The 14,494-nt window shown below is 40.0% G+C and overlaps 1 protein-coding gene across 1 annotated transcript; it reads left to right on the top strand.

The window, feature by feature from the left end:
- Nucleotides 1-193: 193 nt before the first annotated feature.
- On the top strand, nt 194-11,319 carry MMGT1 (membrane magnesium transporter 1). Its single transcript, XM_027054733.2, has 4 exons — nt 194-623; nt 4,487-4,539; nt 6,511-6,614; nt 8,230-11,319. Exons 1-4 carry the CDS (start codon nt 545-547, stop codon nt 8,387-8,389), a joined length of 396 nt encoding a protein of 131 aa, XP_026910534.1. The 5' UTR covers nt 194-544; the 3' UTR covers nt 8,390-11,319.
- Nucleotides 11,320-14,494: the final 3,175 nt, after the last annotated feature.

Genomic DNA, 14,494 nt, shown 5'->3' with positions numbered 1-14,494 from the left:
TCCCAGAAGGCTGAAGCACTGGACCGGCCGTCAGAAAACACATGAGACTTCTGGAGCGAAAAGGCAAAGCAAACAAACAAACCCCCCTGCCAGGAGTAGAGACCCGGGGCCGCCTTGAACCTCCCCCTCCGGCCCTCTCGCCGCCCCGCCCCTCAAGCCCCACCCCGGCATCGCCGCAGGCCCCGCCCCTTGCCCCGCGACCCACGCTCATTTGCTGGCGCCCTTCCGTTCCGCTTCTCCATTGATCCGCTTTCGCTTCTTTCTGCAAGGCTCTCAGCTCAGCGCTGCCCCTCGCGGAGAGGCCGCGCGGCGCAGGCTCGGCTCGTGGTCACTCGCGGACCTTATTCCGTGTCGCTTTCCCCTCCTTCCCGGCATTCCTGCTTCCGCTTTCTCACGGCTCTTTGGTTTTTCCACCTCTAAGGCATTTCGCGCCCAGGGGTTCGGTGACGTCATCTGTCTGCGCTGCGCGGACACCCGCCCGTGGAAGAAGGAACAGCTCCGCCGCCCTTCGCCTCTTTTGTTGGGCTGCCGCTCCTCCGGAATCATGGCGCCGTCGCTATGGAAGGGGCTGGTGGGCGTCGGCCTCTTTGCCCTAGCCCACGCGGCCTTTTCCGCTGCTCAGCGTAAGTGCCGGGGTGGGGTGGGGGCGAGACCGCGGCCGCTCCTGTGCAGGACTCCGGGGGCGGTGTGTGGGCGCACGCTGAGGGAGTGTCGGACCGAGTTTCCCGGGGATGGTCATTTGAGCCCTTAGAGTTGGGGTGACTCCGAGAAGCGGCGCGGGGCTTGAGTTTGAGGAGACGGGCACCTGAAATTGCAGCAGGGATGGAAGGGGAAGGGGGTGCCTGGGAGAGGGCTCTGAGCTGGCTGCAGGGTGGGCAAAGAGGGAGGCCGTGGGGCTGCAGGGTGGCCAGAGAGGGAGTTGGCCCGGAATCTGGGACGAGTGATGTCAGATCCAGCGTGGGGCTGAGCAGGCTAAGTGTCGGCTTGAGGACCTCTGGTGCTCATGGTCCCATGACAGCTAGGTGGACAGCATCTTGGGCGCTCCTGGGCTGTCCAGGCGGAGACTGAGAAGTTAAATGACCGTTTGCCTTGTGGGGGCACTGTGTTGCAGGAGAAAGGGCACTGGACCGGGAGTCTGGAGGGCTGGTTCCGAAAAACTTGCTTTACCACTAAATCTGTATGACCTTGGGCAAGTCATGTCCCTTCTGTGAGCTTTCACAGAGGTGGATTTTAATTCTTGCCTTTCCTGGGTCACAGAGTGGTTGGGAAATTTAAAAGCAAACAAGTAAAAGTACTTTAACATACCAATACGGTTGTATCGTGGAGAAGAAACTTGGAAGGCCAACAGACGAGGTAGTGCAGTCTTTAGACAGCGGATCCGTTTTTAGGTCTTTCTTCTAGACCAGGGGTCAGCAAACTCTGGCAGGTGGGCCAAATGCAGCCTCTCTCCTGTTTTTGTAGTCAGCTACACATAGTTTCACATTTTTTAATTTGTTGGGGGAAAAAGCAAAAGAATATCATTTTATGATCCGTGACAGTTATAAAAAATAAAAAAAATCTAAGTTTCAGTCTCCATCGATAAAGTTTTACTGGCAGACAGCCACACCCATTCATTTAGGTGTTGCCTGGCTGCTTTCTAAGTGGGGAGTTGAGATGTTGACACAGACAGTGTGGCCTGCAAAGCCTAAAATATTTATTATTTGACTCTTCACGGGAAAAGTTTGCTAACCTCTGTCCTAGCGCACGTGGGCAGCTCATTTAATCCATTGCTATGATCTGTCTGCCTAGCATAATCCTCCCCACAGTAGGTACTCAATACATTTGTTAAATGAAGGAAGTGAATTTAAAGTTGAACTTTATTCGTTTGCTAGATTACTTCCCATCTTCAGGAGTAAAGTAGAAAATGAAATGTGAATTCCTTCAAAGCTTTAATTTTTTTTTCAAGATAAAATCTTTTGTTCTGTTTATTATACACAGTTAAAATGACCGAGCTATTTTCACTACTTTTTTCATGCATGTATTTATGACATGACATTTGTCTGACGGAAATTCAGTTTTATTTTTTACGTACATTTTTATTTTGAAATTTTAGATTTGCAGAAAAGTTTCAGAGGTAGTGCAGAGTTACCGTATACCCCTCGCCCAGTTTCCCACATTGGTAACATCTTCTGTTACCGTGGCATATTGTCACAACTGAGAGACTGACGCTGGCATATTACTGTTAACTGAAGTCTAGCTTTTATTTGGATTTTACAAGTTTTTCCAATAAGGTCTTCTATTCCAGGAATCAATCCAGGGTATCACATTACATTTGGTTGTCTTGTTTCCCCAGTCTTCTCTATTCTGTGACAGCTTCTCCAAAGCTCCAATCTTTAATGATAACAATAATAACAGCTAACATTCATTACGTGCTTACCATGTGCCAGGCACTGAACTAAGCACTTTATGTGTATTATATAATTCAGTCCTACCAAAAGCGCTGTGGGGGAGGTAGCTGTTGTTATGATTTCTTCTGAAAGATGAAGAAGTTGAGATGAACATAGCTAGGAAACTTGCACAAACTGACAGAGATGATACATGGCGGGGTCAGGATTCAAAGGCAAGCAGTTTGGCTCTAGAGCCTATGTGCTGCACCACTTTATGAAATTCAGTTTCATGTAATTGGTTGAAATTGCTCTGTGCTTAGGTGCTAGAGATACAGTGATGCCCTGGGGAAGTTCAAAGTCAAGTGGGGAAACAAATGGATCAATAAATCATCACAATAAAGTAATATAGATGCTATGCTAAAAGTACATAAGGATGCTTGGAGATGGTCCGGGGGTGGGAGGTGAGGGACAAGGAGGTTAAGGAACATATCTCAGAGCCTTGCTGCCCAAGTGTGTTTAACAGACCAGCCTCGAGGGAATCACCTGGGAGCTTGCTAGAAAGGCAGAAACTCAGGCCCTGCCCCAGAGTTTAGTGAATCCTAATCTGCATTTTAATCAGATCCTCAGATGATTTGGTTGTACAGTCCTTTGAGAAGCGCTACTGTAGACGAGATTAGGGTACTGTTGAGTTCTGCGTCATTCTGTACAGTTGGCTTCGGCGTTGGAATTTTAAGAGTTCTAGAGCGAGGAGATCATGGAAGTAAGTCTGACTCCTTCATTTTACAAATGAGGAAATGCCTGGTTAAAGGTAGTGTTAGAGTCAGATTAGCCTTCATGCAAAGAAGAAGGCTGGCTGGGAATCGAACTGACAGTAGGAAGCTAGCCAAACCTATTTTTGGTATTGGCTGGATGTTTCTCTTACACCGGTCCTTATGTTAAACCCATAAGATAAAACTTGAGAAATGTCTCTAAGTGCACTCTTTGAAGAGTCACTACATGTTCCCTGACAGCAGTTTGGGTTTTTTAGTCCACAGCACATTATTAAATAGGGCTTGTGCAAGATTCTTCTAGAGTTAGAGACTCGTGTTTCCGGTGAGATGAGAATGCCTTGTGGCATTTGTCACTGCAGTGGGGCCTCTTTATAATGCTTATGTTGCAAAAAGACTAATATTTACCTTGGAAGCTAATTGTGTCCTGTCAGACCGTAGCAGCGGACAGCAAACTATTGTACTGTAGCAATGCCCATCTTTGCTGCAATGAGCTTTGTTACGGCAGAATGGCTATCATGTATCTTACTTAATCTTCACATTATCCCCATTTTACTGTTGCAGAAACATGGGCAGTTGAAAAATAGATACTGTATTTCTTTGACACTCAGACACACATCCCCTTCCAAGTCCTTCATTCTAACATTCTGAAATTGAGATACATGTTACAACTCGTGGTGATGGATGTTTTCGGGTTGAATGAGATAAACTCAATGACAGTAAGTTGAGGAGCTGGTTTTATGATCCAGGCTTATCAGCTTCCAAATCCTGATGCTTTTCTTTCCTACCTTGCTGCTTCCTGAGGCTAAGGCAGCAGCGGAATTGTAATTTAATCGGAGAGGCAGAAATTGACATCCTGGGATTTCACCTGTTCTCCCACTGCTCCAACATATTCTGGCAGGAGAAAAACATATCCATACCGGTATTACTTGGTCCATACTATGTGATGGTGGTGCTACTTCAGAGTTGAGATTTTCTGTAGGCTTATTCGTTTTTAAATAATTGTGATTTCTTTGACCCGTTAGCGAAAGAAACAGTTTCAGAGGATTCTAGTTTTCCTATAGTACTGAAAGAAAGAAAGAAAAAAATGTGGTTTTAGGTATTTCTTCCTTGTACTTGCTCACCTTTCACTCTTTCTGTGTTTTATAAGGTGACAAAGCAGGTCGTGATGAAAATAAAATAGTTCAAGATCAGGCTGACTGCCTTAGAAGATAGAGGTTTTTGAGGAATCCGGGATTAGCGTTGCTTTATGTAGCATATAAGTCAGCCGCTTCTTTGGTGTATTGATTTGCTTGCATTTTAAGAAAGAAAAATGGGCTACAATTTCCTTAATGGTATGCTTCTGGTTTATAGATCGTTCTTATATGCGATTAACAGAAAAGGAAGATGAATCACTGCCAATAGATGTAAGTTGGTCATTTATATTCCGTTAAAATATATTTTAAAAATTAGCCACATAGCTTATAATAATTTTTTACTGGTTTTTATTCTCATAAAATTTTCCAGACATGAAATAACATCTGTTCTCTACTTTACTTTTTGTCACTCATTGTAAAACCCGAAGATTTGGAAACAAAAGATTTCTGTGTTTGGTTTCTAGAACTGTAGTTTAAATAGTCATTCTTGAAGTTTCTTCGTTCGTAGTCTGAGACGAACTTAAAAAGTTGATTATTTGGCTTCATTTTTTAGCAAAGTTCCTTTTTATGTAAAGTTTAAGAACAAGAAAAAGTAACATTGTTTAGGGACATATATGTGGGCGGTAAAAGTAAATAAAAACAAACACACGTGTTGTGGGTTTTTTTTAAGCTAAAATGTTACATTAGTTTCACTCACCCTTTTTATCTTTAAAGGATTGTAAATGACACACTAGTAACTTCTTTGTAACAGAATCAAACAGTATGTGTAAAAAGTAAAACCAACCCTGTACAATAAAAGAGAAGTGACCCCACTGGTCAGCAATTCTGCTTGTACTCCCAACAGTTCGGAGTATGTCAGTGGTTCAGCCCTCTTCCTGTGCACAAACAGTATTATCTTTACTTACATATGTACAGTTTTACCTAATCAAAACGGTTTTTCTTTTAAAAAGTTATTATCTCTGTGTATGTATGTATGGTTTTATAATTAGCTTTTTATTACTTAACAGTTTATTGTGACATAATTTCATGATAAGTCATTGATTTACCACATTCTTGTTAATGGTGCCTGTGATTACATTGTATGAAATAGGTCTCGGTACACTGGTGGGGGAATGTAAATTGGTATGACATGTGATATGAGTTTTAATTTAGAAAGTTAAGAGTAATAGCTTGTGGCTAATTTTGACTTTAGTTGTCTGTAATGAAAGTTTTGATAGATGAGACTATTAACTCACTCTCCTATCACCTTTCCATTGTGGTGGACTAACCCCCCCCCCACCACACATGTATTCATTTATATCTTTTTAAAATACCTTGCTGCTGTTTACAACTTGGGAAATTTGGAAAATACAGAAAAATCACAATCAAGAAAATCAAATGTGCCTGTAATCCCATGTTGGTTAATATCAAACATTGCAAGTTTCTGCTTGCACAACCACTTTGGAAAACATTTTGGTATTACCTAATAAAGTTGAACGTGTGTATACTCTCCCCCAGTGGTTCTACTCCCGTGTACCAGGAGACATACACCAGGATATCCATACTGACATTTTAAAAGTAACACACAGGAAACAGCCCCCGTAGCCATCAGCAGTGGAATGAATAACTTTTGGAATATTCATATAATATAAAACATGATGAGAATGAATGGACTACAAGGATACATATACTACAATAGGGGTGAATCTCACAAGAAAGTCCAAAACTGGGAAAAAAGGAAGCAATATACACTTTAGAGGTACATACATAGCTGGTAAAATTATAAAGAAAAGCCTCAAAAACTGGTTAATCTACAGTTCAGTACAATAGTTCACCTTGAGGGAAGGGTGAAGGATATAACTGGAGAGGGACATGTGGGACTTGAAAGGTACTGGTCGGTTTATTTCTTAAGCTGGGTGGTGGGTCAGGGGTGTTCTTTTTATACTCAATGATATTTAACCATAATACATTTAAAAATTCTTAGTTGCTCTTGGAAGCAGGTAACCGTTGATAACTGAGTTCTGAATGGCTCAGTACCTGTTTGCTATTTGAGAAGACCCAGAAGTATCTTTGCAGCCAATCCACAGAATGTATAGAAGATTTTGGTGTGTCTGAGTTCAAATTATTTAAAGGCAGAATTGATTCCTTGGTAGGACCTGGGAGAAATACTTGTCAGAGGCTAAAAAGAGATGGAGAGAAAATGGCAAAGTTTTATGATAATATTTGTATGTTATTTGATAATCTCAATCTTTATACTCACAGATAGTTCTTCAGACACTTCTGGCCTTTGCAGTTACCTGTTATGGTATAGTTCATATTGCAGGGGAGTTTAAAGACATGGATGCCACTTCAGAACTAAAAAATAAGTAAGTCCTTCCCTTTTCATAGGCATTTAGTTTCATAGGGGTTTTGCTTCATTTACATGATTTAAAATGTATGTTTTCTGGTACATAAAAGTTGGTTTTGTTTTTACATTTTGATTATGCAGCTCGTTTGAGTAGTGAGATGAAAATACCGAGGCAGTGTTTGATGAGATGGAAAAATGGAAGTGGTATGACAGATTATTGACAGTAGACTAAGATGTGTTATATTTGCTTAAAATTATTTATTGGTTCGACGGATGGAAAGAAATAGACGTATAGGAAGATATCCCCTCAGAAATTGTTTCCTTTCATCCTTCCTCTTTTTCCTTCCCTTTCTTTCCTTCCCTTCTTTCCTTCCTTCCTTCCTTCCTTCCTTCCTTCCTTCCTTCCTTCCTTCCTTCCCCCACTCTCTTTATCCACTTGTTCCAGCTCAGTCTTTGGAAGAATAGGGGTTTTCTGTTTCCTCTACCACTTGAACCTAGTCTGTGACATAGACTCTGCTCTCTGGCCCTTTCCTCTTCCTGGACTACAGTATATTTGTTATTTTGCTTTCTTTTTTCTCCTGTACTTCTAAGCTATTTCCTTGAGCTTTGCTTGCTTTTTCTTTTCCATATTTCTTACTGTCATGAAATTATCCTTGTACCTTTGTTCAGTTCCATCTCTGGACTTCACCCACCTTCTTGAACCTGGAAATTTTAACCCTTTACAATGTGTCCTCAGAAGGATTCACAGTGAGCATTTATTTGTTAGAGGAAACCCACCCCCTTGTTACTTTTACTTTTCAATTTACATTTTAAATAGTCACATCTCAGGCTTCCTGTTTTACGTGGGAGTATGCTTGGATTTTTAGGTGGGCTGACTTTGAGATGTGAATTTTTATTGAGGCAGAGTCCTTCTTTCTCCAGGAAAATAATGTTTAAACAAACCAATACTAAAAGCCATACACTTAGGTGTTTGTGAACTTTTTTAGACTATATATATATCTTGTTGAGAAAATAGAAAGGATACTCTACTATCACCACCCACTGTAGTTCTTACAAAGAGTCTACCAAGAATTGCAGGCAGAGGGCCAGGAAAGAAGTAAAACAGAATGGCATTAAGTAGGTGGTAGCAAAATATATAAATTTAGTAGGTGGTAGCAAAATGTATGAGTTTGGACAACAGAAGGTACAGAAGGGCCAAAAGGAGCTTTTTGTTGTACTTGAAAGATTCTTGGAAACAGATCTGTGAAACGGTCGTATTGCTTGAGTAGTGAGGGCCAAATGAAAATAATCAAAGGTAAAATCTGTGTACTGGTTTTTAAAAAATTTTTTGGCATGGCTAGCTAGTGTAAGATTTATAGATGTGATTACAGTTGAGCGATGATTCGTGCTATTATTCATAGAAAGGAACGGCTGAAAGACAAATTTGAGGGCTTTATGTTGCTTTCCCAGGCTTATTTTCCTTGCGCAGGAAAAAGAAATGAAACACAGTATGATTATAGCCTGTTTATAGCCTGATTTCACGGATTTAAACTTAGTTAAGAGCAAATTCATAATTCATTAGAAGCCTGCTTGTTTTCAAATAGGCTTTTTGATAGGTTTATCTAAAGTCGATGCTCTTTGTTTTTTCTTTTAAGGACATTTGACACATTAAGGAATCACCCATCATTTTATGTATTTAATCATCGTGGTCGAGTGCTGTTCCGGCCTTCGGATACAACAAACTCTTCAAATCAAGATGCATTGTCCTCTAATACATCATTGAAGTTACGAAAACTTGAATCACTGCGTCGTTAAGATTTTTACAGATTATAATAACAGGACAGGACACAGAGCTGGAATATTGGAGTTTGGGGTATAAAACACTCCCCCCCCCCCCAATCATCAGTATTTATATTATATTGATTTTTCAGACCTAATTAAAAAGAGTCTATGGCCCTTGTTTGTACACTGTCAATCAAATCATTAATGGAGTATAAGTTATCTGTGAAATGAGTCTTTGAGCTTTCATAGAGAGAATTCCTTTTTCCACTTAAAAGAAATTCCTATCTTTTGTAAAAGTCACTGTTTTGAACACATTTCTTTGAAAAATGTTGATGATTTTGTAACTATTTATTTTCTTAGATTTCTCTTCTTTTGCACTTGAGTTTTTGGGATCCTTTTGGCAATAATGTGACTACTGCATTTTGCAGCACGAATGATAGTAGAAAGGTCTTTGGTTCTTAACAACAAATGGACTTCTCTAAAGAGACCAAAATGGTGACTTAGCAGTTTTTCTGACGCCCCCTAAACAGTGGCTCTGCTCCAGCAGATACATGCCAGTTTTTAATTTCTCACGACCTCTCACCCCGCCCCACTCCCGTATACCTTCCCACGTCAGCTGTCTTGTGCCATCACTTCTCTGGGGTTCTGTGTGCAGTGAGCGATTCTTGTGTCCGAAATTCTTTGTCATAAGTAGGTTCAACAAATTCAACTTGCCGTAAAGCTACTTGTGTTCTCTTCATTTATCTGTCGGAAATTTCCCTAACCGATTATGTAGTTTAAGGATAGCTGCAGATAGACCAAAAAGACCACTCATGGTTTCATTAATTATCCTGTCTGCAGAAGAATAGTAATCACAGAAGAAAGCCCATGACTGGTCATTAGCCTGTTTAACTTCTTCGAAGACTCTTGTTATTTTACTGCATACTAAACTAGTGAATTAGTAAAACTAAAGGAAAGCTCTCATCAGAGGTCAACTTCCAAGGCCTCGGGACAAATGTGTTTTAAATATTTGGAAGTAATACCTTTAATTAAAAACAAGGTCATTTACGAAGTTGTTTTATGGGTTCGGATTTATAGCAGGCTTAGAGTTTTCCATCTTCATTGTGTGCTGCTGAAGGTAAGGATGAGGGTACAGAGGAGACTTTGGTTTTTTTTGTTTAGAAACAGTAATTTTAGGTTCAGGGAAATTTGGCTAGCTCTTTGATCTGCAGGGAGCGTCACATTCTTTTGTAGAGAAGGTTGCTTTTGTTGAACTGTGCAGGTATGAAAACATTGCTTTTGTTGAATTGTGTAGGTGCAAAGGGAATAACTGTGCAGATTTGAAAAGGAAATATGCTTTAGGCAAGAGTCGTAAGGTGCCCTTATGCCTGGTGGCATTTTTCCCATTAGAAATGAACCTCAGCTCTTCTATTCTGCCTGGTAACACACAACCCCAAAGCACGAGATTATTTCATCGTTGAGTTTTTATTGTTGTTTAGTTTTGTTTTGCCAAGCCAGTCTGTCTGTGGAACACTGACTCTGCTCTCTAAGGAGAACAAAGTTAGAAATCTGCTGATAGCCTAGAATAATTTAGAAATGAATGAACAGTGGAATTCAGGGGTTAATGTGGTTATAATGTAAATCAAAATAGTGTGTGAGAAGGCGGCTCCTTATGTCAGGCTTGTCTACCATTTCCTCAGGTGTGACTTGACTTGCAAGAGCCTCTTTTCTGCTTTTTGGGGGCTGTCTTCCTTTTTTAATATTCACATACCTTCGATGCTGCCATTTAAAGGGTATAGGTCAGTGGTTTTGTAATATATTCACAAAGTTGTATGACCAGCACCACAGTGAGTTTTAGAACATTTCTGTCACCCCCAAAAGAAACCCTGTACCCTTTGGCAGGCACCTCTCGTACCCCACCCCACCTCCCAGTGCCTCCCAGCCCCGGGCAACCACTAATCTGCTTTCTGCCTCTATAGATTTGCCTATTCTGGTCATTTAATACGAGTGCATTCGTACAGTGTCTGGTCTTTTAGTGACTGGCTCCTCGAGTGTAGTTTTGTTGCACGTGGAGTGAGCGCGTCTCCTCCCGAGTACTGTGATTTCTGTGGAAGGAAGTGGTTGGTAGAATCAGTGGATGTGACTGGGGAGGGCCAGACACTCGTTTTCTAGTCAGTTTTAGGCTGAATAGTTTTCCTCGTAATCAGTCACTCATGATCTACTACTATTGACAAGATTTTGGCTAGGCTCTAGAATGGATATTGAAATCTTTGCCTGCCCAATCAGGAAAGTCCAAGTAAAAATCATGCCCAATATTTTGGCAGATAATTGACATAGTTTTCAGGTGCGTCTAACTTTGTTAGCAGGTGTGTATACCTCAAGCCAGATGAGCTTCCCAAATTTCTTCTTTACTTTCCTCCCGTGAATTTCTGTTTCCGTTTTCAGGTATGTACCATAGGACTAAAGCTGATTTGGATGCATTGTAACAGTGCTAAATGAATTAAATTCAGAATTTTATTTATAATACTTTGAGACCGTCCATGACTACCTAGGGTAGTCCAAAAATGTAGTGATGTGTAGTGTAGTTAAGCCTGCAGGTGACTGCCAATTTTAGAGACATTCAGAAGCGTGTACTCAATATTGAAGGCTCGCTAGAATATAGCAAGACACTTCTTAATAACCAGGGAACCAGCCAGATGCTATCGGCTAATGTCCCAGCCACAGACAATGCAGATCGGCGGATTAGAGACCATGATGCTCTGCTAACTCCCTAATGATTGTTTCCTAAGCACCGTGGCTTATTTTTGAGTGACATGACAGCATCTTCCTGGTTGTATGTGGCCTGTTTCCATGATGTATTGAGTAGTGTTGTTTGTTGTGAACATCAATGCCTGTAACACCAAGCTAAACACCTTCTTTTGGATATGTTTCCTCTCTCTAAATGACCTTGCCCTGTCCAATAAATAAATGATTGTCTCACCCTGTTTTTGGTAGTGGTTTTTGTTTTTGTTTTGTTTTTTAAATATCATTCTCTTCTGCTTCTCTGTCCCCAGAAAAATGTAAGAGCTAATTTTATGACTGTATTTTTTTTTTCCAGTGTGATGCTGTTTTACTAAATTCAATGGATACTTCACTTTTTCTTGTACATGTAAAGTCTAATGGCTATTTTGTGTTTTTTTTTTTTTAGAGTCAGAACAGAATGTGTAATCTCACTTATATTTATAAATTATCACATGCCCTTTGGAGTATAAGAATTTCAGTCCGTGAGTAGCAGTGTCCAATCATCCCATTGCAAATTTGTTATAACTTTATACTTGACATCATTATGATTAAAGCATCAGGTGGCCAATCGGGAGTCTGATGAAAATCCAGGGGGAAGTTATGGTTTGTAAAACTTGGCACCTCTCTGGAGTATTTTGAAAACTAACACCACCAGCATTCAATTCTACCTAGGGATATGTCAAAATAACCTACAAATCAAGTATGAAGTTAATATGCACATGGCAAAAACAACAAATCAGATTGTACAGAAAGGCATGACATTAAAACCTGCCCCTTCCCTCCCGTGCCTAATGCCCCTCTCCAAAGGTAACCAGCTTAAAGTGTCATGTGTATTTGTTCGGGGATGTCATTATTTGCCAGCAAATATATATTAAAAAAATTTTTACACTAATGGAGTCAGAATGTATACACTTCTGTATCTTGCTATTTTTGCCACCTGTGTCTTGCAAGATCTTTCTGTATCAGGCTATACAGAAATACCTCATTCTTTTTAATGACTGTGCGGCGTTCCAGTGTATGAATGTGTTACAAATGTCGAAACACTGATGGGATCTCAGGTTTTCAGTATTTTACTATGGTTAAACCATGCTCCAGTGAACAGACTTGTACGTATAATGAGATTGCACCCACAGGGTTACTTCCTAGCAGTAGGATTGCTGGGTCAAAGGCTATTTTTCACTTTCAGTTAAGTAGTTATTGCCAAATGGTTCTCCAGAAGTCTTTGCCTAGTTACTCTCCCACATAGAATGTATAAGAACAATTATTCCCAAGGCCTATGCCGCTGCTGGGTACTAAACTTTTAAACATCTGATCATCTGAAACTGAATAAGTGATACCTTGCACCTTACTTCAGCTAGATTGCATTTTAATAAAGGATATGGGACACATTTTCATGTTTATTGGTTACTTATATTTCATTTTCTGTGAACTGTGTGGTCATGTTCTGTTTTCTACTAGATGCTTTGTTTTTTATTGATTTGTATGAGCTCTTTGTAAGCTAAGAAAATTGGTCCATTGTCATATGTTTGGCAATATTTTCCTGAGATTGATTTATTTACTTATTTATGTAGTTAAACTTCTCAGTCTTTATGGCTTTTGGGATTCATGCCTTGCTTAGAAAGGCCTTCTTTACATTTAAGAATAAATTTAATGTATTTTTCCAGTACTTTTAAGTTTTTTTTTTTTAATCTTTACATCTTTGATTCATTTGGACTTTATTTAGGTAGAAGGAGTGAGGTAAGGATTCAACATTTTTCTCCCCAAAGAGCTGTGTGGTTATCCCAACTCCATTTTTTGACTTTTTTCCCCCACACTGATTTGAAAAGCCATCCTCATTCATACATTGAATTTATGTATATACTTAGACCTGTTTCTGAGTTCTGAAGTCTGTTGCAAAAATGACCGGGATTTTTCCTACTTATTAATGCATGTTTATATTTCCAGATGGACATTAGTATCATTTGGTCCATTTCTAGAATCCTGTTGGTTATTTTTCTAAAATTGTATTTTGAAAAATTTCAAACTTACAGGAAACGTGAAAGAGTAATAATAAGAATGCCAATATACGTTTCATTTAGAGTCACCATTCCTAATATTTTGCCACTTTTGTTTTTCTCTCCTGAATAGTTTATGGTAAATTGGGGACTTCATAATCACACTTCACGACATCACGACATCCTTAAATATGTCAGTGTGCCATTTCTATAAGAATGAGTACATTTCCCATTTAACCACAATACAACTCTCACACTGAAGAAAATGGTGAACCATCCAATATATTCAGATTTCCCCATGTGTCCCCAGAATGACTTTCATAGCTGCGCCCACCAAGGTTCACACATTATAGTATGTCTCTCTAGTCTCCTTTTTATTTTATTTTATTTTATTTTATTTTATTTTATTTTATTTTATTTTACATTTATTTTGAGAGAGAGTGAGCAAGCGAGCACGAGTGGGAGAGAGGCAGAGGGAAGGAGGGAGGGAGGGAGGGAGGGAGAGAGAGAGAGAGAGAGAGAGAGAGAGAGAGAGAATATCCCAAGCGGGCTCCACACTGCCAGTGCAGAGCCCAGTACGGGGCTTGAACTCACGAACTGTGAGATCATGACCTGAGCCGAAATTGAGAGTCGGATGCTTAACCAACTGAGCCACCCAGACGCCCCTCTAGTCCCTTTTAAACAGTTCCTCTACCTCTTTTTAAAAAATGATATTTTCCAAATAAACTTTATTTCTCAGAACTGTTTTAAATGTACACAGAAATTGGGAAGATAGCACAGAGTTCCCACATACCCCATGCTCAGTTTCCCCTATTGCTAACATCTTACATTACCATGAGACATTTGATACAATCAAGGAACCAATATTGATACATTGTTATAAACTACAGTTAATATTCAAGTTTCCCCAGATTTTACTTAACGTCCTTTGTGTGTTCCAGGATTCCAGCCAGGATACTGCATTGCATTTAACTGTGATGTCTTCTTAGGTTTTCCTTGGCTGTGGCAGTTTTTTATACTGTCCTTGTTTCTGATGATCTTGACAGCTTTGAGGGATACTGGCCAGGTATTTGGTAAAATTTCCCTTTATTGCAATTTGTCTGATGTTTTTACCATTACACTGGGATTACGCATGCTATTGTTCTATCAAGGGTACATATTTATGAACGTGACTTACCACTGTTGATGTAATTCCTGATCACCTAAGTTAGTGTTTGTCAGGTTTCTCCACTGTAAAGTTCCTTTTTTTTTCCCCATTTCCATACTGTCCTCTTTGGGAGGAAGTCACTATGCATAGCCCACACAGGGAATAGGGACTTCTGCTCTACTTCCTTGAGGATGGAGTATCTACATAAGTTATTTTTGGCATTCTTCCTTTTTTTAA

This window comes from Acinonyx jubatus, chromosome X (assembly GCF_027475565.1).
Source record: "Acinonyx jubatus isolate Ajub_Pintada_27869175 chromosome X, VMU_Ajub_asm_v1.0, whole genome shotgun sequence".
NCBI lineage: Eukaryota > Metazoa > Chordata > Mammalia > Carnivora > Felidae > Acinonyx > Acinonyx jubatus.
The sequence above is the reverse complement of the archived record's forward strand: the minus strand, read 5'-3'. Positions and strand labels throughout refer to the sequence as shown.

Coding starts and splice junctions, on each gene's coding strand:
- MMGT1 (XM_027054733.2), top strand. CDS start 545: ATGGCGCCGTCGCTATGGAAGGGGCTGGTGGGCGTCGGCCTCTTTGCC. Junction 4,540..6,510: donor ATGAATCACTGCCAATAGAT/GTAAGTTGGTCA, acceptor TTATACTCACAG/ATAGTTCTTCAGACACTTCT. Junction 6,615..8,229: donor ACTTCAGAACTAAAAAATAA/GTAAGTCCTTCC, acceptor TTTTCTTTTAAG/GACATTTGACACATTAAGGA.